Source organism: Rhipicephalus microplus, chromosome 3 (genome assembly GCF_043290135.1).
Source record: "Rhipicephalus microplus isolate Deutch F79 chromosome 3, USDA_Rmic, whole genome shotgun sequence".
NCBI classification, from domain to species: domain Eukaryota; kingdom Metazoa; phylum Arthropoda; class Arachnida; order Ixodida; family Ixodidae; genus Rhipicephalus; species Rhipicephalus microplus.
Window position 1 is genome coordinate 69767776 of NC_134702.1, and position 24343 is coordinate 69792118.

General features: G+C 46.7%; 1 protein-coding gene across 2 annotated transcripts in view; it reads right to left on the minus strand.

Annotated features, from left to right (window-relative positions):
• Nucleotides 1-24343, minus strand: part of Ubqn (ubiquilin) — a 51908-nt gene that overhangs the window by 19900 nt on the left and 7665 nt on the right. For both annotated transcript variants that reach the window (XM_075889757.1, XM_037424671.2), the window contains exons 6-9: nt 17102-17227; nt 15716-15844; nt 7763-7880; nt 6152-6471 (exon numbers count right to left, since the gene is read on the minus strand). In XM_075889757.1, coding sequence (XP_075745872.1) covers nt 6152-6471; nt 7763-7880; nt 15716-15844; nt 17102-17227 — 693 coding nt within the window. The remainder of the gene's footprint in view (nt 1-6151; nt 6472-7762; nt 7881-15715; nt 15845-17101; nt 17228-24343) is intronic.

The following is a 24343-nucleotide window of genomic DNA, read 5'->3' on the forward strand; positions in this document are numbered from 1 at the left end:
GTCGGCAAACAGCATAAAATCAATCCGTATACGGTGAAAGTGCTCGCCGCCCGTGCAACGAAGGCTACTGGCAACAAGTAGAGTGCTTGTAACGACGCATCCGCAACGATGAACATATAACGCCGGGGCCTCCACTCGAAAATGCGGCAATCTTACGTGAAAAGAAAACTGACACCTCGCTGCTCTTGGAGCCCTGAAATTGATGAGCGAGTGCACGAGGTCGGTCTGCGACATCAACAACTCAATCTGGACAAGCCGGGAAACCGTTTTATTATAGGACGGATCGCGGATTACGCGCACACATTTGTCGCACATCGGCATCACCGAACTGGTAAGGGGCCTAGTCGGCACACGAGCCCAAGGCGACCGCATCAGCTCGCTAGTGTGCCTCTGCGTAAAACATGCAGCGGGCATTGAAAAAACGCCATTTAGGTGATGCAAAACAGAAGGACTACTTGCCTAGTGCCTACTGAGAAAGCTGAATTTGCAAATCATTGTAATTAAACAGCTTTTCCATGCTGCTGTCTGCCCAAAATGGACTGGTTGTGTGTTGGCATGATTTCTCATCATTCAAATTTCGCTGCAGTTGCAAACTTGTCTAAAAGATATCTCTGCCTCCAGAGCAGCTAGGACTGTCATTTTTGTTGTGACATGTAGCTGTATCTTTAGTTTACAAAATGGTAGGTGTGAATTTTATTTTTGCCAGAATTTGGAGCATAAAGTGGGCGTGTCTGCAACACTGAAGTGCAAGGTGCGACAAACCTTGCTAAAATTATCAAATAAAAAAGCACTCCTACAGTTGTGTAGCTTATGTTCATTAGTATACAGGCATGTGCCAATAGTAGCTCTGCAATACAAAGTTCCTGTCTCGTTATACCAACAAACAACAAGTAATTAATTTTAGTACATCTCGAAAACTAATTAATTTAGAGGAACAGTAATTGCATTTTCGAAATCAGCATCAAAAACTCAATCACACGGTGAATTTTGTTTATAAACGCATGAAAATATCTGGCATTTCGTCTTAAGTACAGTGTCCCCCCTTAAAGCGTAGTTGAAAACACGTTCAAAAACTGAAAAATTCGTTTGGCATGGTAATGCTTAGATGTAGCCACAGTGAGCTGTCTACAGCGTGAAAACAAAACTATGCTGCCAGCTGTCATGTGGCATAAAGTTTATGTAACGCACCATGCTGGCACGAGCATGGATGACTTCATAATTCGCCATTTTTAGGGTGATTTTTATTTAGGATGATTTTTAGGATAATTTTTAGACTGATATTGCAGGATAACTTCGCGGAGCTAAGACATTATTTGGAAAGCGCATGTCCCAAAATGAGTCAAGTGATTACAACAATTTGGTCAAAATTCGTAGACGGAATAGACCCACGCTGCCCGCGTTGTGGTCATCCGAGGTGCACCCTCCAGCACATGCTGTGGCAGTGTCACGACTTGCACGGGGGCTCAGAGTCTCCCTTCACTGAAGAAGACTGGCTGCAGCTTATCACCAGCTCCGCAAAGGACCAGCAGCTATGGGCTGTCCAGAGAGCCCGCGAAGTCGCCGAGAGCTTTAAGGTCCTGGTGCCATCGTGGGCGGGGCCCCCAGACAGTACCCCCTGACGGGGGCATTCTCGTCTTCTCAGGACCGAATAAAGTTTTTTGACTGACTGACTGACTGACTCACGGCATTAGCAACGGCCAAGTATATGTTTTGAGATCACCATAACAAAATGGCAACAGGACGCATTGTAAAGCTAGTCCACGTGGGCTCACTTCATGCTCAAATATGGCCTGTCTCCATAAAATTTGTTCCATGTCAAGTGGGAAATGCAACAACGACAACAGAGCAAAGCAACAACGACAACAGAGCGAAAAAAGAAAATGAAACATGGCCATTGTCCAGTCCCTGTATTAGAGAGTAGCTTTTTTCTTAAAGTAACTTTTGCACATCTAGTAAACAATCAGATCTTTACAAATTAAAGAAGTTTCGAATATAGAAGTTAACCTTGATTTCCCAAAAAGTCCCTGGTGTTTAGACTATTCATTCACTTTGAAATTGAGTGCGAATGTCTTTCGGGAACTCATTCGACAGAAAATGTCATTTTTCTCTATTCGTCATAAAACCAGGCACATTGCAAAATCATTGGACACAATACTGGGGTTACACTACTGTAACAGCTACTGCTTCAGCTTTGCACATCAGGCCAATTTCAAAGGGGTCCTGCAACACTTTTTCAAAAAGCTATGGTATGGATTCACTAAAAGAGCTTATTGCATCAGGAATCCACCGCTGCAATAATTTTTATAATCCGTCTGGTACGAGCAGAGTTACAAAGATTTGTCGCATGCCGCACTCGCATCCTCTCTTCTGTCAACCTGATGAAAGCGCTGGAATCTAAGCAGGGAGGGATGGCATGGGGAAAGAAAATGCGTCACGCACGCTTCGTGACCTTAAGCAATTTTTTTTTTCTAATGCGCAGCTTTTTCAGTGCGATTGCGTGGGCACCCGTGGACAAGTCCCGGCCTCCCCCGGTGATCTCTGAGTAACCACCTAGCGCGCCATGTTCAAATCAGCCAATGGCTAATAGAACTGCTATGATGAGTGATTTTTTAGCTTTTTCTGTCATTTGTCGACAGAAGAGAAAGCAATTTTCAGGTGACTGAGAATTTATAGCGAATTCCAAACCACAAGCTGCGCTACAATATTTGGCTCACCTCTGCTCAGGTGCCTCGACTACCGATTGGCAGCGTTTTCTGACCTTTAAGGGGGGGCGCGGCAAGTAAAGTGCCGATTTTGGTCAAAATATGCGATTTTCTGATTTATTTTTTTTCGTAATCTTCAGACCTTCAACTTCCTTGTTCTAAAATATTACAGCGAAACGTGCGCTACAAATCCCGCAAATAGTGTTTTTGCCGAGGCTAGTCGCCGAAAAGTGCGAAAAAAAAGCCCCTGAAACGGTGTTGTTCACGCCGCACAAACGCGCCAAGTTGTTGACCGTGGGCCGCCATTTTGGTAGCTTTGGAAAGAGGAGAAAGCCGGCTTCCCGATGGTCGCGGTCTCGTATTTCGCCGAGTGAAAATAAAAGCGCGAGGAGCAAGTAAAAAAACGAAAACGAAGAACAGCAATTGGCTGCGCGGGTCACGTGGTAGCAGGCGCGACCTCTTACTGGTCAAAGCTGCGCCGCGCACCTTGGCAACCTTGGAAGCGCGAGCGCATCTGCAGCCGCCGTGCCGAGAATCATCCGGCGTGCGCTTCGTTTTTTGCCAGCTTGCTGTTTTTGTGATAGTTCGCGTGCTTTTTTTACCAAGCTTTGTTTACATCGGTGGTCTCTTCTGAGTGCTTGCTCATACGGCGGTGCTATGTTGCCGCAAAAAAAGTTCCGGAGCGTCCACAAGTACGGCAAGCGTCGGAAAGCTTGGAACAAAGGGCAGACGACTGCGGCTGCCGTCCCAGTCGCAGTTCCGGACGGAGCATGCTCTTCAAGCGTCACGGAGCCTCTACTCAGACCCTTCGCTGATTGTTGTGAGGCCGAGAGTGTGGAAGGTGCCACATCGTCGTATGTCAGACCGCCGGATGCCGTCGACCGTGATGGACGCTCTCGCGAACCCGATTGCGGTGGCACCGCGTCGGCAGCCGTTGCAACTCCGGGCGTGCGCGCGTCGAACATTCTATCGCGAGTTTCGGCCCAGATTCCGAGCAGTGAAGAAATCGCGCAGCGGGCGCAGACAAGGCGGGATGTTTTGGATGCCGTAGCATCGAAGTCCGCTTCAAAGCGGAAGCTCGAGCTTCTGAACGAAGGCTGCGACGAAAATGACGGCGGTAAGGACTCCACATTCTTCATTGTAAATAAGAAGATGCTGAACGGTCTGCTTTCGTCAGTAAAGTGCAACAAGTGCGACGAAGGGTCGATACGCCTCGAGACTACGCACTGCCTTGGACTCGCGGCGAGGATGGAACTTTTTTGTGACAATTGTGGCAGAGTGAACAGTGCGTGGTCGTCCCCGAGGTGCTCCGGGCCACAAAAAACGAACCCCTTTGAGGTAAACGTGCGTGTTTTGAGGGCTGTGCAGTCAGTTGGCAGAAAACAATCTGCCATAAATGACATTTTTTCTGCGATGGACATTTCGCATCGAGCACTGCACCACAAGTCCTACCAGAGACTGCAAAGGAAGTACAGCCACCCTGCCACCACATCAGCTGCCACCCGCATTGAAGCAGAAAGTGCACAGAAGGTGCATGACATTTACAAGGACCTAGGAGGAGTGCCAGGCAACATTGACGTCATTTACGACGGCACGTGGATGACGAGGGGGCACAGAAGTCATATTGGCGTGGGCTGTGTAATCGAGCTGTACACAGGCTTGGTCTTGGACCACTGTGTCCTGTCCAACTACTGCCAAGGCTGTGCTGTTGGCCCCAAGCCTGGTGACGACAACTATGAGGAGTGGCTTGAGAAACACAAGCCACAGTGCCAAAAGAACACCGATGCTAATGCAGGCCAAATGGAAGTAGAAGCAGCTAGGATCACGTTTGAAAGATCGTTTACCTAGTACAAGCTTCGATACATCAATGTGCTCTGCGACGGTGACAGCCGTACGTACCTTGCCCTCACGCAAGACAAGGTGTATGGCTACATGGTGATTAAGAAACAGGAGTGTGTGAACCATGTGAAAAAAAGAATGGGCACTTCCTTGCGCAACCTTCTTGATGAGCACAAATCCAAAGGCCGAGGACTGAGCATGGGTGGCAAAGGCCGGCTGACGCAGGGCCTGATAAAGAAGTTGACGAATTATTATGGCTGGGCCATTAAGAGCCACCCCAACGATGTTCCTGGCATGGAGAGGGCCATCATGGCCACTTATTACCATGTAACATCCACAGACCAGGATCCACACCACAACCTGTGCCCAAGTGGGACTGACTCCTGGTGCCCGCACAATCAGGCATTGGCCAAGGGAGAGCCGCTGCCGCCTCACAAACATAAACTGCCCCCTCACGTGCGAGTGGCACTGCTGCCAATCTACAAGCGCCTCTCGAACAAAGAGCTCCTTGAAAGGTGTGCGCAGGGAAAAACCCAGAACGCTGTGGAGAGTATGAACAGCCTCATTTGGTCACTCCAGTCCAAGAGCCAGTTCGCCTCCCTTCGAAGTGTGGAAAGTGCAGTTGCAGATGCAGTCTGCCGTTTCAATGGTGGATGCAAGAGTGCGCTGCAAGAGATCACTGCTCAACTGGGCATCAATCCAGGAGACTGCTCTTTGCGGCGAGCAGCCGAAAAGGATGCCAAAAGGGTAAAGAGGGCTCAAAAGGCGCATTGTTCCACGACAAAGAAGCGCAAAACTGGGTTGCGCTCTACAGAGGCCAAGGCCACAGCATCTCAGGATTACTGCCCAGGAGGATTCTGAGTGTTTTAGGCATGTTGTGAACTTCCAAACAAGAGTGAACTTTCAAAGTCAGTTTTCTCAACTCTTGATTTTCGCCTATGTGCCTTCGCTAGAACATCCGTCATTTTCTAACAAAGACTGATAGAGTCGTTCCGTTTTTTGCACTAGGCTCAGGAGGCCTTTAGCAGTGCAATAAAGCTTTATCTCTCTTCTTACTCATCATTTAAAATTTTTAGAACACATTTTATAATTACTGCGATGTGTGCGCAAAACAACATTCATGTTTTGGAAATTTTATTTATGGTTACAAGAACTAGAAAAATCAACTAATAGCTTCTTTGCACAAGTTGATGCTTTGGGAACATAATAATATGAAAAAATAATTTCATTTAGCAATAATTATCTCTTTAAGTGTGAAGAGCATTAATTAGTATAATTATGCTTGTAACTCAAAAAGTACAAGAGGTATTTGAAAACGGTTTTCATATTTGGAATCCTCACAATCATCCACATACACACACCAAATTTCATCACAAACAGTACATTAATAAAAAAATTAGTTTTACTTGCCACGTCCCCCCTTAACTGAGCTTCAGCATTGCTGCACCACTTTAGACGACATACATATGCCAGGAAATGTAGAGGGCTTGCTTGTTTGTTTGTTTGACACAACCCCAATGAAAAGCCGCAGACCAACCCCAGCTGACGGATTTCATTACCAATGAGCCAAGATGCACACACAGTACATGGACATTAGAGCTGATACCCACCTGGCTTGCCATGTCCGGATTGGCGGCCATCACCTGAAGCATGTTCTGCATGTAGGGCGCAGTCATCATGTTCTGCATGAGGCTTGGGTCCTCGGCCAGCTGCCGCATGACACTCTGCATCCCGGGCGTGCCAAACATGCTACTCGTTCCCAGGCCACTGCCAGTGCCCCCTGTGGTGCTGCCACCATCAGCCGTGCCCGTGCTGCCACCACTTCCCGCAGAGCCACCGCCGGGTGCCCATGGGTTGGGTAGCGGGTTGCGGTTCTCCGTTCCTTGCGATGACTGCGACTGACCCTGGGGCGCATTGCCCGCCTGCGCATCTGCATAACGAGAATGGCCAGATTTCGCCACACTGCTCGCATTCCAGAAAAACGAGGTTGCGGGCAATAATTTGCCCTCACATTGGTGTTCTTGCGTCTTTACATGGTGCCACATTGTACACATGTGGAGATGAAGAATTTGATAACAGGGTGTGCTGGTGGAGCTAACATTTTAACAAGAAGACTTGGTTTCTTCAAGGCTGCTGCTCTTGCAGCTTCAAAGAAGATGAGTCCGCTTGATGAAATGTCAGCTCCAGTAACAACTTCGTGTTCACGAATGTTGCCTCTTCACGCTTCCACCCTCCCCTGAACTTATGATTTTTTTTTTTTATGCGCTTATGTGGCTGCTTCCTGTACCACACATAAATATATTACGCTGAAAAAAAGCCATGAGCTATTATAGAACGGTGGTGGAAAGGGGAGCTATGTTTAAAGCAAAAGGGTAGGCTATGAGCAGCACCACTGTGATGAGGCAATGCCTTCTTTTTACACCTTTATCCCAGTCTGATCTCTCATACAGCCAGGAATCAAACCCATGACATGTATGCAGCAGCAGAACACTATGACAAGCGAGCTTGAGTAGAACACAAGATAGCACATCATAGCACATCACACAGTGCTTAAATGTTTGCAGCCTGTCCGGCTTACAAAACAAAGAAGGGGCAAGAACTAAAGGGGGCACTGGAGCTTTTGAGTGAAGGCAGAGTGTGCCGTGTAAGAGCTGTGCAATTAGTCATGACGATCGTGCGCAAATGCCAAAAGAGCACCAGTCTAAGCCCAACTTACTCCCAAAGCTAGCTTAACGGTCCTAGAGCTAAGCAAAAATGCCACCGATAGATTGTAGCAACTATGAGTTCCACAATCGGCCTTGCACACGCTACGAAGGCTTAACACTCACATGGTGACACTCCTCAGCAAATGGTCACAAGAACAAATCATGGCCACCGTGACAGGACTTCAATGATACCTAAATGCAAAAGTGCTCGTCTGCATAGGAAAAGGCACCGGTTAAGAAACCCAGGGGGCCGAAATGAATCCAAGATCCCCCATTAGAGCGTGCCTCATCTTTTTGCAGTACAGAGATGTCACTTGGGGATTAATCGATCCCTACAGCTACATCTGATGTTCATCATCAGACCCCTTAGAGTCACGATCTCTTGACTCCACACTACGTTTACTTTACATTACAGACACACAAAAAAAGATAGGTGTAGTTCTGCTGTGAACGCAGTCAAATGCATGAACAGCCACTTTGCCACTCTTGCTATTACCAGTCAGAACACAGACTCACTGTTTTCAAGCAAGGATGCAAACGGGTTTCCACCAAACTGTTCCTGCGCTGCATTCATCATGGGCTCCTGCAGCTCCGTGTACATGCGTCTCAGGGCATTGTAGCCACCCGGAGCACTCTGCAAAGAACGAGGGAAGCCAAGGAAGAAGGATCAGTAACATCAATAACTGGTCCAGTTAGTTTCATGCAATCTAAACTATACAGTGAAATCCCGTTAATACGTAAATGTCGGGAGCACGACATCACTAGGCATTCAACATACAACGCACTAACCACCAGTTACAAATTTGCATTTCCTGGGATGCACCATCACCACCAACAAGGGAAGGGAATAAACACAGTACCAGAGCCAATACTGTCTTAAGTGCCCACCACAAAGCCTTTTTCTTTTTGCGGCGACTGTGGTCAAAGAATTGTTTTGTTGCGCCGGCAGGTTCACGTGGCATTACTGACTTCCGATATTTTGCGATTCGTTCCATGCAAATTAACAACCATTTTTACGTTACCACGCGCGTGCGGAGGGCATGCTCAGTTGAGTGCGAAGTGAGCAAGGTCCTAAACACGAAAAGAATCACGAATTCTCAGAGTGAATGGGGTATCGTACGCGTGTGCACTAGAATGATAGGATAAGACACAGGCGATCGGATACAGACTATGTTGGCAAATGGTCTGGTCACTCCAGGCCGGCGACGTCAACGACAGTACCAGCGATCAAAAACAGGGGAGATGGCTGACTGGTCTACAAAAGATGCATGGCAGTGTGAAAACACGGGCCACGTCTGGTGATGCCGGGCGCTCAGAGTAGCGGGGGGACAAAGGACGGAAGGGTGCGTAACAAAGAGTGGTCAGGGGAGCGGCAACTAGGTGGGCACGAAGGCAGGATCGGCATTCAACAATAAAAATCTATGGGCACCTTTCAGATGATGCCTCATCCGTGGTTAAAAATGGTTTCCCGGGAAGTCCGCAGAGTGCAGACTCCGTTCGCTGTGACCGATCGGTGGCGCTCGGAGACGTTCGTTGTAAGTGCTATTTTGTGTCATTGAAACAATGTATATTTCCACGGTCACGCGGATATTGTTCGTTTTAAGCAAAAGTTTGTTTCAAGTAAGGTCATTATACGTCGTCTCGACTGTACACCTATGCGTTCATTGCGAATACCTCGAAAATACTCGATAATTTAAATTCAAATTGAAGCGAATTCGAATACTCAACTATTCATTCGAAGCATTCAAATATTCGCACAAGCCTAGACATTTTATTTCTAGCAACATTGAATCATAGTTTCTTGCTACTTGGTGTTGGCGGTCTTCCTAACAAAGACTGTTTGACTTGATGATGCAAGTCAATTGTTACTGCCTTTTCTGCATACGAGTCTGCTGTAGCAGTCAATTCCTTAACGGGAGACATGGGTCGAAAAGTCGCGGTTTTCCCGAAAACTTTCGCTTTTCTTATGGCATTGGACTTTTCTTTTTGTATTGACTTTTCTTTTTGTATTGGCTTTTCTTTTGGTATTGGCATCCTTGGACTCTAATCTTTTACTTCTGAAAATATCAAGCTAAAATTCGCACAAGAAATGATTTTAAAATGCTTCCATGTGGGAAGCGGTGACGTGAGAAATGCGCAAAAGTCACCAAAAATTGCGTTGTTCATGTTGTCCTGTCGCAACAACGACGCGTTGGCCGCCATTCGCAATCGTGCACGCATGCTGCGAAGGCCTTCCCCTTCACAATCCACTAGTAGCCAGTCTCGTATCTTCACGAAGAATAAACAACAACAACAACAACAAAACGCATACGCCACGCGTTTTGAATATCGCGACAAGCAGCGCGAGGCCGCCATTGGTCGGCGGTGCGCCCCGCCTCCTCCCCCTCCTATCTTTCCGGCAAAAGAGCGAAGCTTCGGATGTCGCAATCGAGTTGTTCGGCGTTTCTCTCTAGTTTTGCGTCATGGCAAGCCCCAAAAGTGCACTCTAGATAGTCGAAAGTTCAGAACTCGCCCCAAGAATCCAGGGAAACAGCGTCAAATACTTCCCAAAGTGACAGTGGACGCCGATTTCACCGCTGACCAACACCCCGATGCTCCGATTTCGGATAGTCCTAATTCTGATGCCGAACCCCGCGGCGACAGTGGTTGTAATATAGCCGCTGCCATGGAATTCGTCAGTGCATCCCAAATGAATAGCGCATTCTTCAAGAGTGAATGTAGACCAGTAGGTGCTGCTACTGCCAACACGCTGCTTTGCGAAATCGATGCGATGACTGACTTTGTGGTGGGTGCGCAATGCCCAACCTGTTGCGAACGGAGACGCGGCGTCCGAGAGGCAGCTGGAAAGCGCAAAGGGCTTTCGGCAATCCTCGAACTGTGCTGTGGAAATATCGATTGTCCTAAATCTACACTATCATTCATGCACGCGTCGACACGTATTACTTCGGCCAGGGACCAGGGGACGAGCGCTCGTTCCGACAGCCGCAGCTTGCGTGACAGCTTTGCTGTAAACGTGAAGGCAGTTCTGGCAGCATGCGCTATAAGTGCAGACCACGACCAAATTTCACGATTCTGTGCGATTCTCGGTCTTCCAAGCATTCAATGCAAGCTGCTTTTCATCGTGCCCCGATTTGATGCAAAAAAAAAAAAAATGGTTTCCTAATAAATGCCAACTTCCAAACTTGTTTTTCTCATTTCCAATTTTTTTTTTTTACAATTTCACGTTTTCCAGGCAGCCTTTTAGACACTTATACTTATTGTATAGTAACGAAACTAGGCACGTATATTCAGCACATGCAGAATGCAAATATCTACTCGAAATTGCAATGCCTACAAGAATAAGTCGTGAAAATATTAAATTATTGTTTCAAGGAAGATTGAAAATATTTAGTCATTCAATACGATTTTTTCTCTTGGTTCCAATATTTCTGTGACATATCTGGATAGATATTTGCACTTCACTATCTACCAAGAGTCAAAATAAGATTAGAGACAAAGCTTTTACTGAAAGTTAAGTACATAAAAGAGTATCTGCAAACAACGTAACTTTTTGCTATTGTGCATGGCATAACTCAATAACTATAGCAGCTACACTAACTATGATTGCATATTTATAATCTCCATGACAAACTATATTAACAACAGTATTTCAAAGAGTCTATGACTAGAAATAAAAAAAAAAGTTCTTTCGAGGAGCGTCTTCCCTAAACAGCGACTGGGCACATTACGTATGCCACTTGCTATACTGTAAAAGCTCGTTTATCTGGACCTCGTTAACTCTGAAATTTGATTAACTCGGACTCGCGGTGCGGTCCTGGCAAAACTGTGTATATTTCAATGAGGTCAAATGCTCATTAATTCGGAGGGATTTAGCCGCGCACGGGTTATCTCGGCCAACTCCGGAGAGGGCTATCGGGACTCCAGAGTCGCGCAATCTTGGCGGCTTGGAGGCTCAAGCACCGCTTGCCGTAACCGACGGCAGAACCAGAGTTTTGGAGAAACCGAAACCGAGCGAACTGCTGCAGAATATGACGATTTATAGTAAATGAGGAGGAAGTGGCTAGGTGGCGCTAGTCACCACACGGCGGTAGTGCTTGGGCCCCCAGCGCATCCAGTGTCTACTAACAGCTGCTCGCTACGCCCATGCTACGCCTACTGGTGCCATGGTTCGTGTTGTGACTTCGGGTGTTGCGGCTGTGTTTGTGCACGTTGCCGCCGCCATCACGCTTCATGGCGACCGTCACAGGAGTTAAGAGGGAACGTGGGTTCTAAATTTTTGTTTATTTTTTTCCTCAATCTTAACCAAACTTCGCAACCTAAGCTAGTTTTTCACACTGATTTCAAATCTGTAATTTGTTTCTTAATATTTCATGTGGTTTAGAGAATATGAATGTCTGAACCTTAATTAATTGCGTACTTCTTACGGGACTTCTTGGCAATTTATTCTTGCTAAATCCAAAAAGTGAATGCATAATCCCAATGCTGGAGACTTGCTGTAGGGGGTGATGCTATTTTTATCCATTTGAAGGCATTTTATAAGCAAGAAAATGGACGAACACTTATGGTCACTATATTACCATAAATTTCTCTCACTAAAATCTTCAATGGCAATTTTTGAAAGTGATGCTAGAGAAATAGAAATAGCATCACCCCCTAGATCATCTCAAGGCGAATAAAATGATACCAACTTTGTCGCATTCACTAAGTTTAACATAGCAAAAACCCTCGTAAGGCCGAGTGCAATGTGCAAAAACATTGAACCGAGAAAAACGCGTTTAAAGTTTCTAGCAACTTTAACCTTTGCTAAAGTAAAGCTACAGCGATATTAATGAGATCGCTCTGTAGCTCTATATTATACGATAAATGGCCATGCTAAATTTCACTGTACCCACCCAGAATACTGCTCACAGCTTGTTCTAGAACTATAAAATAGTCATTGACTCAGCATGAGAATTATTGTTTTACTTTGTGGTCGTTCCAGTGGCCTTGCAAGTGAAAGGAACACAAAAAAAATCATGTAATAATGTTGTCCTTGGATAGACAATAGATTTACACAATGTTTAGGTCTAAAACCAAGAATATTTATTTTTGCAAAAATTCTCACTATTTGCCATCATGACTGTTTACAGCAGAGCAGGGCTGTAAGCAGAGTCCCCTGCTGGCTTGTGACGCTTTGAAAGTCTTTCCTTTATTGAACTGCTGTCGAGATGCTCTCTTCACGATTTTTGCAGCCTGCCCTTGTCCTTCTCAAGGCTGCGACGCACCAAGTTATTGCCAGCCCTGTAGCCCAGCTTCTCGGCAATTCCACGTTGCTCTTGATTGTGCCTTGGTTGAAGCGGCTGATTGATTCGGCAACTGCCCTTTCAATGCTCCGCAAGGATGCATGCTGAGTTTTGGGGGCCTGCTGCCAAATCATAGCGTGCAGGTTCTCACTTGGGTTCTGGGTGATCCCATCGCTGCACCTTTCCAAAAGGGCATTGTTGCTCAGTCGCCTAAACACAGGCTCTAATGCCTCAGTTACGAAATCAGGCAGGCTGTCCTTGTGTGGTGGCGGCTTCTCATTTTTCGCAAGAGCTCTCTAAAATTTGCACAAGGATTCAGGGCCTTCAGGGCAAAGCTCATGCTTTGGTGCCTCGTCAGTTGAAGACGTGGTTCAAAGTTGCTAGAACAGCCTTCTGCATACCTGGAACATCGTTCCTGTGGCTTCTCAATGCGTAGCCATAGTATGAGGTGATCTTTTTTTATCTTTTGTTGCGTAAGTCTGCCCCTTCCACCAAGTGAACCACCTTGAGCTTTTTTTTCTCTACAAGGGTATGTAAGGCAGCTCCTATACGCTTGTGTACATCATTTATGCAGTCCTTTTTGGCCACCTTTATGAAGCCGTACACCTCTTTTTCTGTGAGTGCATGGAATGTCCTGCTGTCGCCATCCGACAGCATTGTCGTATAACGAAGCTTGTGCTTTTCAAGTGACCGCTCAAACAAGCGTAGTGCTGCCTCCACTTCCATCTGGCCAGCATTACAATCAACATTCTTCTGGCACAGAGGGGCATGCTGAATGAGTCAGGCAGAATGTCCTGCTTCTCCTTCCTTGGGTCCTGTGGTGCAAGCCAGGCAAAAGTTCGATAGCACGATATGGTCTATCACGAGGCCACTATACATCTCAACAATGCAGCCAACACATATATGCGAGCTATGTCCACGCGTAAGCCAGGTGCCGTCATAAATGACGTCGACGTTTCCGGACGCGTTGCCGAACTCCGCATAGAGCTCCTTGACGCGAGCAACGCTCGCCGCTTCACATTCGGCAGCAGTCGCACAGCAAGCTTCTTTCATTATATTCATGTGGCTTTGGTAACTCTTGTGGTGAAGCCCTCGATGCGAAATATTCATCCCGGCGAAGAAGTCCGACAGAGCCGTTGCCCCCTTGCCGATGCTGTTGATGGCCTTTATGGCACGCATATTAACTTCAAACGGCCTTCTTTTGGCGTCCGTCTCGTCGGCTTACGTGGGGGACGAAAAACGCTCTTCGCGAAAATCACAACTGCCGCACGTGACTATGAGCTTCGAACACAGCCCGCACTCTTTCTTGGCCTTTGAAATAGTGACGCTTCTTTCACCACATTCTGGGCACGCGACAAGTCCAAATAACGAGCGTATCGCCGCCAGATCAACAATAACAAATTCTGACCCGTTTTCTTTGCTAACATCCTCCAGATCAATATCTAGTTACTCAACTTACGTTCCGTCGCGCACTGCGATGCGAGTGATGCCTTCAAGCCCGTTGCGTTTCTCGCGCACTCAGCAAACTCGTCCGCCGAATAAAACGTCGTGTCAATGCGGTCTACGATGCTACTGGAAGTGCAAGATGACGATCCGACGACGACACAATCCGATGAGGTGCTGCTGCAAGGCACAGGAGAGTGCACCGCTTCGGACACAAGCGGCTGCGGCTGCGCGCCGTCGTCGGAATGCGCCGCTTCAGCGGCATCGGGTGAAATCGGCTGCACATTGTCGGCTGCACATTGTCGGCTGCTTTCTTCTGGCGGGCGTTCCACGGGCGCCTCCGTTTCTTGCCGTACGCTTGGCGCGTCTTCTTCTTTAGACAAGCGTCTTCAATCATGCCAGCAAAAGACGGAAAGTCGGTGCGTCGGTCGCGTAGCACAAGCAGGCACGTGCGGGAAGCAGACGAACAACATGCGCGAACGGGAACCGGCGACCGACGAACAATATACAAAACAAAAAGCGTGGGCAACTTTGGCCGCATCAGCCAATGGGAAGCGAGGAACAGGGGGCTCGGCCGGTGCGCGCGCGCTCCGGCCAATCAGCGGTTCGGAAGGGGGCTCCGGAAAAGGGGTGAGGGCAGCCGTTCTGTTTAAGCGACGCCATTTTGAAGGGTGGCAAAACGCGCACAAAGGAATCAGCTTCAAAACAAGCCCAAGATGGCGGCGATTGGCCGACTGCCTCGCCGGCGGCGCGCGCGGGAAGTTTGAACAAATTTGACCTGCCGTGGGTTGTTTTGCGGCTCCCGTGGCGACTTCATAATCAATTTTAATCCATTTACTGATCGAATTCAGCGTTCACAATTTGAGGACACGTGCTTATAGGTCTAAAAATTTCAAATATCGCATTTTCTCAAAATCGACTTTTTGGCCATTTTTCACCATTCTAAGACCCGCGTCCCCCCTTAAGTGGCCACAGCAGCTAGCAAATGATCTTGAAAGATAGGTTATGATATTGAAAGACGTGACGAACGACGCGACGTCGCCGCATCGTGCAGGAGACCGCCGAAGCCTTCGCCGTCCTCGAGGGGTTCTGTGTTTGTTCTCGCAACAGTGAACGTGCACACCACCACCTGATTGGATTAAATAAGATCGTTCTGCCGGAAATTCCGACGGCGAGGCAGGCAAAAATAATGCACTGTTTTAAGAAATAAAGGTTTGTCTGTGCCGCGTACGTTTTCCTTTTGTTTTCATGGTACGTTCGATAATTCGGAATTCGACTAACTCGGACATTTTCTCCGGTCCCTTGAGATCCGAGTTAATGAGCTTTTGCTGTATTCACGGCATCACAAATAACGCATTGTGAAATGTGCGACAATGTTTAATTGAATAAAATGAAAAGAGAAATTAAAATATTTTGAAGGATTTATTGAGCGTCATCTCTTAACAGCGACTAGGCACATTACGTATACCACCTGCTATATTCACGGCATCACAAATAACGCGTCGTGGAATGTGCAACAATGTTAATTGAATAAAATAAAAAGAGAAATTCAACGATGTTGAAGGATTTACAGAAATCCGGCACTTTCAAGGCCTTGAAAACTCCCTTATCAAATTCAATGGTTTTCAAGGTCCCGCATGAGCACTGATAGTGCTAGTTCAGCAAAATGCCCCCGCAAGAAGCGCACACAGCTCATTTCCAAGTGAGAAATCCACCATGAGCCAGGATGAGGAAGTGGCCGTACCTCAAGGTTGCTGATAGCTCGGTCCTGGGTGCGCATCAGCTCCTGCAGCATTGACGGGTTCCGCACCATTTCCATCGTCTGCCGAAGCATCTCGGGGTTGTTCAGTAGGTGGTTTATTTCGGGGTTTCTCTGCAGGCAAGGAAGGACTTTTACCAACACAGTTACCTAACGCACCTCTCTGCTCTAGTACAATAACAGCTAGATAGTTTGAAGTCGAATGAGACCATAAAGTAGTTCTAATTAAGCAGAGCTTGAAACAGCAGGTGGGCGCCAGAATAAATGTACAACACGCCTCATTGCGCAAGCGGAAACTCGTAAGCAGAGTCCGGACTTGCAATAGCAAATTATGCGCAACCAAATGTTTGTGGCAGGTGATTTCGTAAACTAGGTTCATGGAGCTCTAACAGAAAACAAAATTAACCAATCAGTCAACGATAAGCAACTAACAAGCACAGACATGCATTCATAATTTACTCATCAGACATAATGAAATCAAAATTAAGTAATCAGTAACATGCATTTGCTGGCATTTCTTCATTCGCGACTCCATGACCATCGTTCGCAGCTTGCCTGAAAACTCCAACGTTGCGTTCAAATTCTAATCTGCTGAGAAATGCCACTGTTTTGTTGTTTTGCATCACCAGTAAATGCAGTTGGGTTTGGTTTTGGAACATATTGTGATCACTGTGGGCCGACTTCAGCGAAAAGTGGTGAAAACCAGAAGCTCGCAGTCCGAATTAACCAATGCGTTTGAATTATCGGGATGGTTTTGGGACGTTAAACCCCACATATCAATGAAGTATCGGGAGTTTTTACTGGAGAAAATACAGAGGACTGCACCGAGACTAGGGTGTCAGTTCAAATAAAAACAACTTCATATTGAGCTTTTACTGTAATTAACACTAAAAGAAAAATGCTTTCTCTATTATAATTTTATTGAGCTAATATACAGTGAATGTGAAAGTAAAATAAACTCATGACATCAGACTTATAATCAAGCTACAACATAATACAGTAGACTCTCATTAAACGGAACCTGAAGGGATTGGGAAAATGTGTTCCATTTAACAGTTCTGTTTACTGAGAGGTGAAGTGAGTTGCAGCATTCAAGTATGAAACCAATCTTATCAGAGTAAGTTGTTCCATTTAAGCAGCCATGCCGCTTAACAAATTTGTGTTTACTGAGAGTCTACTGTATTTAAATCTTAATTTTCATTAGCTTTCTAATAATGATAATATTATTGTGTATTATTATGTATTATGCATTTGGGCAGGAATGCACTACAAATTTGCACCACATTCAAATCCAACCATAATTATATCACTAGAGTTTTACTATGACTAAATTGTATATGTAGGATGTTGTGAGAATACCCCACGGCTCACCTCCATGAGTTGCTGCATCTGAGGGTTGCCGACTATGAGCTGCCTCATGTAGTCCGGATTCGACATGAGCGACTGGACAAATGGATTTTCCATCAGCTGCCGCAGGAGGTCGGGGTTGCTTACAAGCTGCAAACAGTAAAAGCAAGCAAGCCACACTTGGTGAAAACACATTCGCATGAGCAAGCGGACTGTTTTCCAGTCATCAGCGAATTTCAGTAGAACCTCATTGTTACGTTCCCGCTTACCGTATTTACTCACGTAATGATTGCACTCGCGTAATGATCGCACCCCTAAATTTTGTCGTCTAAATTTGATTTTATTTCCCCCGCATAATGATCGCAACCCGAACTTGCCGCATCGATATGTCATGTGCCAAGTCTAGCCGATCATCATCGCCTTTATTATCTGTCAAATGAAACTTGCCAACTGCACGCACCAAACATATTCTTAATTTTTGCCCACCGTTGGCGGAAACGTGCCATTCAGGATTGCAGTAAGGGCAAATGCCGCAGTTTTCACTGAATGCCCGCCATGTGTTTTTATGTCTGTGGCAGCTGAACGCCCCTATCATTGTCTCTGTAATCTGAAAGCAGGCATCACTACACTAATGCCGTCATTTTACTGATTTAAATGAAAGCATTCCTTATTTAGATGGAAGAAACTGTTTTGACGCACGTGACATACTCACAACTTCCATATCTGACGAAAAGAAAAAAAAAAAATGCGGTCGCTTCGCTCCCGTCAGCCGCCATGTTTGTTTTGACATCCCGCAATGTTACAGCGGCCGCCGCCTGTTGGTCGATCTGTGTTCATCCCGCAGCAATGTTTTTCCTGAGACCACGTTTTTTTTTTGTGTGTGTGTGCTTTGTGATCGTCTGTTGAAGCGCCATTTCACCATGGGGTGGTATGCGAGCTTTACTGCCGCGTTCAAGCAGAAGGTGCTTGACTACGCGCTAGAGCACGGCAACTGCGCTGCCGGAAGACATTTCGGCGTCGACGAAATTCGGATCCGATATTGGAAAAAACAGCGCGACAAGCTCATGGCTACTAACAGCACGCGATGGGCTTTCCGCGAACCCAAATCTGGCAAGCTCCCCGACACTGAAAAGGCAGTCCTCGAATACGTGAAGGAAATGCGCAAGGACGGTTGTGCAGTGTCGTTAGACATGACACGGATCCAGGCGCGCACAGTTTCATAGAGGCTGGCCACAAAGGACTTTCGCGCCAGTTCCGGTTGGACGACACGCTTCATGCAGCGGAATGGACTGTCGCCGAGGCGGCGGACGTTGTTGTGCCAGCGACTTCCATCCGCATACGAAGACAAGGTGATTGATTTCCACAGGTTCGTCACGAGGATATGCCAGAAGTACAGCTTCCTGTTGTCACAGATAGGCAACGCTGACCAAACGCCGTTGACGCTCGACATGCCTTGAAACACTACTGTGAACGAGAAAGGTGCTCGAAGCGTCCTCGAAAGCAGCGATGCACCGTGATGCTCGCAGTGACGGCAGATGGGCGGAAGCTGCTGCTATATGTTATTCTGAAACGGAAAACTATTCCGAAGGGAAACATTCCCCATGGCATCCACATCCACGCTCAAGTAAAAGGGTGGATGACGGCAGACCTCATGGACAATTGGATCAAGACGGTTTGGGGACGAAGAGCAGGAGCACTTCTGCTTCCTTCACTTCTTGTGCTGGACAGCTTTTGAGGCTATCTCGTTCTTGTTGACATTGTCTGTACTGAGCTGAAAGAGCGGGGCACGAAAATCGCAGTGCTCCCTGGGGGTCTAACTTCGCTGCTACAGCCTCTGGATGTGTCACTGAAGAAACCGTGCAAGGACAACATCGAAGGCTGTACGCAGAGTGGATGGCGGCGAGTGACCACGATTTCACGCCAAGTGGCAAAATCAGGAGACCGTTCGTGGAAGTCCGCTGCTCGTGGATTCTCGAAGCGTGGAGTACCATTTCCCACAAGGTGGTCAGCAAGAACTTCAAAAAGACTGGCATTTCCAATGTGCTCGACGGAACGAAAGATGACCGTCTGTGGGACAGTGAAGACACTGCCGGTTCCGACAGGGAATCGTGAGGCGACGCCACTGACGCCAGTGTCGCTTCGGAGTCTGTATGAACGTTAGGGGGTCAGAGAGGTAAAAAAAAAGGGGCAGCGTGCCATGCATGTAGCTCCTGCATAATGCGTGCATTTTATTACAAAGATAAGCCTTAATTTACTTTTATTTTTGGTTATGTTCATGATAGCTATCGTAAGAATTCCGATTAGCGACATTTTTGCGTTTTCAGTGCTCGCAATATTTTTTCACGGAAAATTTACCCTGCTTAATGATTGCATCCCGAAGTTGGAGTCAATTAAAAAAAAAAGTGCCATCATTATACGAGTACATACAGTAATACGATTTTCCAGCTCCAACGCTCAAAATCACGAAAACTAGAAATGGCCCCATAGAGCTATGCGTTAATACTGTTACAATGACGTGTGTTTATTCAAGGATCAATAGCAAAGAGTAGCTGCGCTGTCACCGAGCTGCTTCCAAGAGAAATCACTTTGTTCTTTCTTCGTTCACACGTTGTCACTACAGCATAACAACTCCCCCCCAGACGAAACCCTCTGGGCAAATATCACGTGTACCAAGAGTCGCGAGTATGAAATCGCTTTAGGCAGGCAAAGTGAACAATTGCAACAGATGCAATTTTTTTTTTTTAAATTGCATCTCCCCTAGAATTTCAGGCCACAACATAAAAATGTCAAGAACTAAGTTTTTTAATTGCAAGACGGGACTGATTTTTTAATACGAGTTTCTTGGATGAAAATGATTCAGCATTTTCATTTAAAAATTAATTTTTATTTTGCCAAAGTATTCCTAATGAACAATCAGAGTATTACTGATAGGCTATCATGAACGTTCTCATAATACCACTGGCCAACAATGGCATCCACAGCCCTATCGGAACGTAGTACTAGGTTAATGTCACCGATGGTACTAACAATTCCGCTATGAGTAATACTTTAGATAGTAGTACTACCAGTTTCCTCACACTATCAATAGTGTTACGGGTGAGAGATGTTTATTGTACAGGCGGGATGATAGATGGTTGCAGCAGTCAGGCCTGGCACAGAACACATTCACTTCTTTTTTCTCTACCACCCCCCCCCCCCTTCAGCGAAAGTCCCGTATCATTTCCCCCCGTTGCAGACGATGCCCACTCGGCGAGTTAGTGTCGCACGTGGTATGGCTTCAACCGGGCGACATGTACGATGTTAGCTTTCCTGGAGCGATGGCCAAAAGATGTGAGGCGTGATATCACGTACGTAACGTCGCTAAGGCGCGACAAAATGGCGAAGGGACCTGAATAGCGGGCCAGAAACTTTTGATACAAACCACTCTTGCGATGTGAAATCCACAGCGACACCATATCACCTTCGTTGAACGACACATGCCGATGTCGCTTATCGTAGCGAGCCTTTGAACGGTCTTGGACTGCGAAAGTCCGGAGACGCGCGATGCGCCGTGCCTCCTCTGCGCGACAAATTGTGTCTGCAAGGGATGAGTTTTCTTGCTCTGAAAACGGCAGAATTTGTGTCGAGGGTAGTACGTGGCTCACGGATGTAGAGATGGTAAAGCCGGAGGTCTCTTGTAGCGCAGTGTTGTAGGCATAGGTCATAAATGGTAAAACTTCGTCCCAGTTTTTATGCTTTGAATCAACGGACATAGCGAGCATGTTAATGAGCGTCCTGTTGACACGCTCAAACCGTTTGTCTGTGGATGATATGAAGTGGCGTGATGAAACTGGGAAGCAGACCGACGAATCAATTCTTCCACGACGTCGGCTACAAACTGCCGGCCACGGTCGCTAATGATGATACGAGGGTGCCCATCAAGTCAATACCGACGACCTCAACGGGAAAACATGGAAGCGGTATGGGATGGAGAAATCCTGGCGGCGCACTTGTTGGACTCTTGTATCGTTGACAATGCCCACAGCTACTCACGTATTTAGCTGTAGCCTGACGCATGCGGGGCCAGTAGAAACGCTTCAGTGTGCCACGTCTTGGCGAACCCCATATGTTGGATCATCGTGCATAGCTTGCAGCACGTTGGGTCGCTATGATTTGGGGACAACCAAAAGTAGGCGGGCCCCCTTTGCAGCGAAATTTCGCTTGTAAAGAATGCCATCCTATATGACGAATGGGCTCTGATGTGGCTTGTCGACGGCAGATGAAAAAAAAAGAGCCAGACTACGGTCTTGACGTTGTTCTGTACGGAACGCTTCCAAATCTGGAAAACGTGAGTCAAGAGCGGCCAGACAGTCGTCTAAATTGTCGGCGTCGCATTCAGTCGTGGGAAGGGGAAGTCTCGATAGGCAGTCAGCGTCCGCGTGACGACGGCGACTCTTGAAGCAAACATCAAAGTCATATTCTTGCAAACGAAGCGCCCATCATGCAAGACAACCGGTTGGATCTCGTAGACCAGTGAGCCAACAAAGTGAGTGGTGGTCTGTGACGATGAAGAATTGGCGGCCATAGATGTAAGGGCGAAACTTGTGCACCGCGAAAACAACTGCCAGACATTCTTGCTCTGCAACAGTGTAAATGCACTCAGCTTTACTGAAAGAGCAGATCACGTAGGCAATGACATGTTCGGCGGCGCTGTAACGCTGAACTAATACTGTGCCGATACCGATTCCGCTTGCGTCACTGTGAACCTCAGTTGGGGCTGATGCGTCAAAATGACGAAGAAGAGGCCCAGAAGTGAGTAGAAGCTTCATCTGCGAAAATGATGACTCGCACTCTTTCATTCACTTGAAGGGTACGTCTTTGTTGAGCAGATGAGTAAGAGGCTCAGCAACTTCGGCGAAGCTAGGAAGAAAGCGCTGGAAATACAAACACAGGGCCAGGAAGCTTCAGAGTTCTCGTAGTGAGCGTGGTTGAGGGAAAGTGCTGACCGCGGTGATTTTGTGGGGATCAGGCCGAACGCAGTGTTTGTCTAAGATATGGCCAAGAACTAGAGTTTCACGTGCCATTCACGTGCCAAAACGGCACGTGCCAAAACGGCACTTTTTTGGAATTCAAGGTAAGTGCTGCTTTCTCAAGGCACGTGTGAACGACATCAAGTCGACGATTGGGTTCTTCAAACGTGCGGCCATACATTACAATGTCATCATGATAGCAAAGACATACTTCCCATTTTAAGCGACATTGAACTGTGTCCATAAAGCGCTCAAACGTGGCTGAAGCGTTACATAGACCAAATGGCACGACGTTAAATTCAAATAAACCATCTGGAGTTACAAAAGCCATTTTTCCTTTATCGGCAGAGTGCATAGGGATTTGCCAATATCCCGATCTTAAGTCTATGAAAGAAAAGCATGAAGCAGAGTGCAAACAATCAATAACGTGGTCGATGCGGGGCAGTGCATAGTCTTTTTTTGTAACCGAGTTCAGCCGCCGGTAATCTACACACAATCTCCAAGACCCATTTTTGTTTTTTTTTACAAGTATAACTGGTGCTGCCCAGGGGCTAGACAACTATTGTATAACTTTCTTAGACAGCATTTCTTCCACCTGCTCAGCAATAACTTCACGCTCTGACGGAGATACTCTGTATGATCTCTTACGAATGGGATGGGCGGAACCAGTATCAATCGCATGACGAGTGCGTGAAAGTGGTGCAAAAATTCTACGGCTATTGAGTGCGAAATCAAAAGTGGATGCATGGTTGGAGATGATCCGAAATAACGCTTGTCTCTTCTCTGGCGATAGTGACTTATTCACCATATCCATTAGTATGTCATCACTAGGACAAGCCACATCAGACGCGTTTTCCTTATTCCTGACGTTGCTAATGACTGCAACGTTAACGTTGCTCCTGACGTTGAACTCAAACACAGCCAGCCTCATTCCACCAGGCAGTACAATCGGCTCGAAAGAGGAGTTGACCACCCATACCAAGGCTTTGCCACTACTTGCAGAAATCACGCAGTGTGGCACAACGACATCCTTCTTCGCACAGTTCAGCTGGATTGGGTGAACTGTAACGTCAACGTTATCTGCTGCGATACCACAAACATCCATAGGCACTTGAACTATCGATTGGGCCGGTAAAATTATGTCATCAATGACTAAAAAAAAAGAACTGCCTATGCTATCAATAATTTTTTTTACCGATAGTTTTGCATCACTACCAGATACTCCACAGTGCCTTGTCAATAAAACATTGTTTCTGCATACCATTTTAAAGTACCTACAAATGGTTAAATTTAGTAGTTGCACTGAATTGCTCATGCATTCTGCATACAGCCTCGTATTGAATACACCACAGAGGCCTGTTCTACAAACACTGCAACAGCATTTGCTTGCATAAATGAGAAGTAAAACAGCATGCATTTGTTTTATTGCGGTACAGTGCGTTTTCTGCCCCATTTCTTGATGCTTTTCGCGACGATGCTGGGAGAAACTAGGTCACATGACACGGCGATACCGGAAGATTTAAGTATCTGCACATAATTGACAAGGCCTTCTTCAATGGCAAAAAACTTGCATTAGGAAGTGTTCACTGTTCTGCTTTTTCGCGTACAGATTGCGCCGATCGACACTTGTCGAAGTCCATCGCTTTGAAGTGCTTTGTGGTGGCATGGCTCCATTTTCTTTGTCAAAATTCACAACAGCAAGCCTCAATTTCGCCGTATATATAATTACTGTAGCCTATCGCAAGGGAACCGTAAAAACACATCGGCCGTAAAAACACATCGGCCGGATATGTTTTTACGGTTCCTAAACTTCCGAAATCAACCCAGCATGCATTGCAACGCAGACGAGGTGAACAGTTGGCGCAACAGGCCCTCGCACGCCTCCGATGCAGAAAATTGTCCGTGCCGTGACGCGAGCCTGCATTTTCGCGGTGGTAGAGAGGTGACAGAAAAATGGGGAGATAGGGAGAGGCAAACGCTCGAGCAGTTATGGCAACCCGTCAACAGGTTTGAGTGTTCGGGTATGGTATTCTAGGGACCCTAGTTCGGGGAAAGTCCTTGGAAGAAAAGACTTTTCAGAAGCCCGTTTGACTGCGCTTGTCTGCTCGGCGAGGCACGCGCCCATCCGAAGCATCGAAAGGTTCGAAGTCTCTGTACGCGCACCGGCAAGCTGGCTCAGAATGGTCTGTGAGCGCAAAATATACCAAGTATTCAACAAAGCTGGCAAAATACTATGGGTGCGCAATTTATGCGAGGA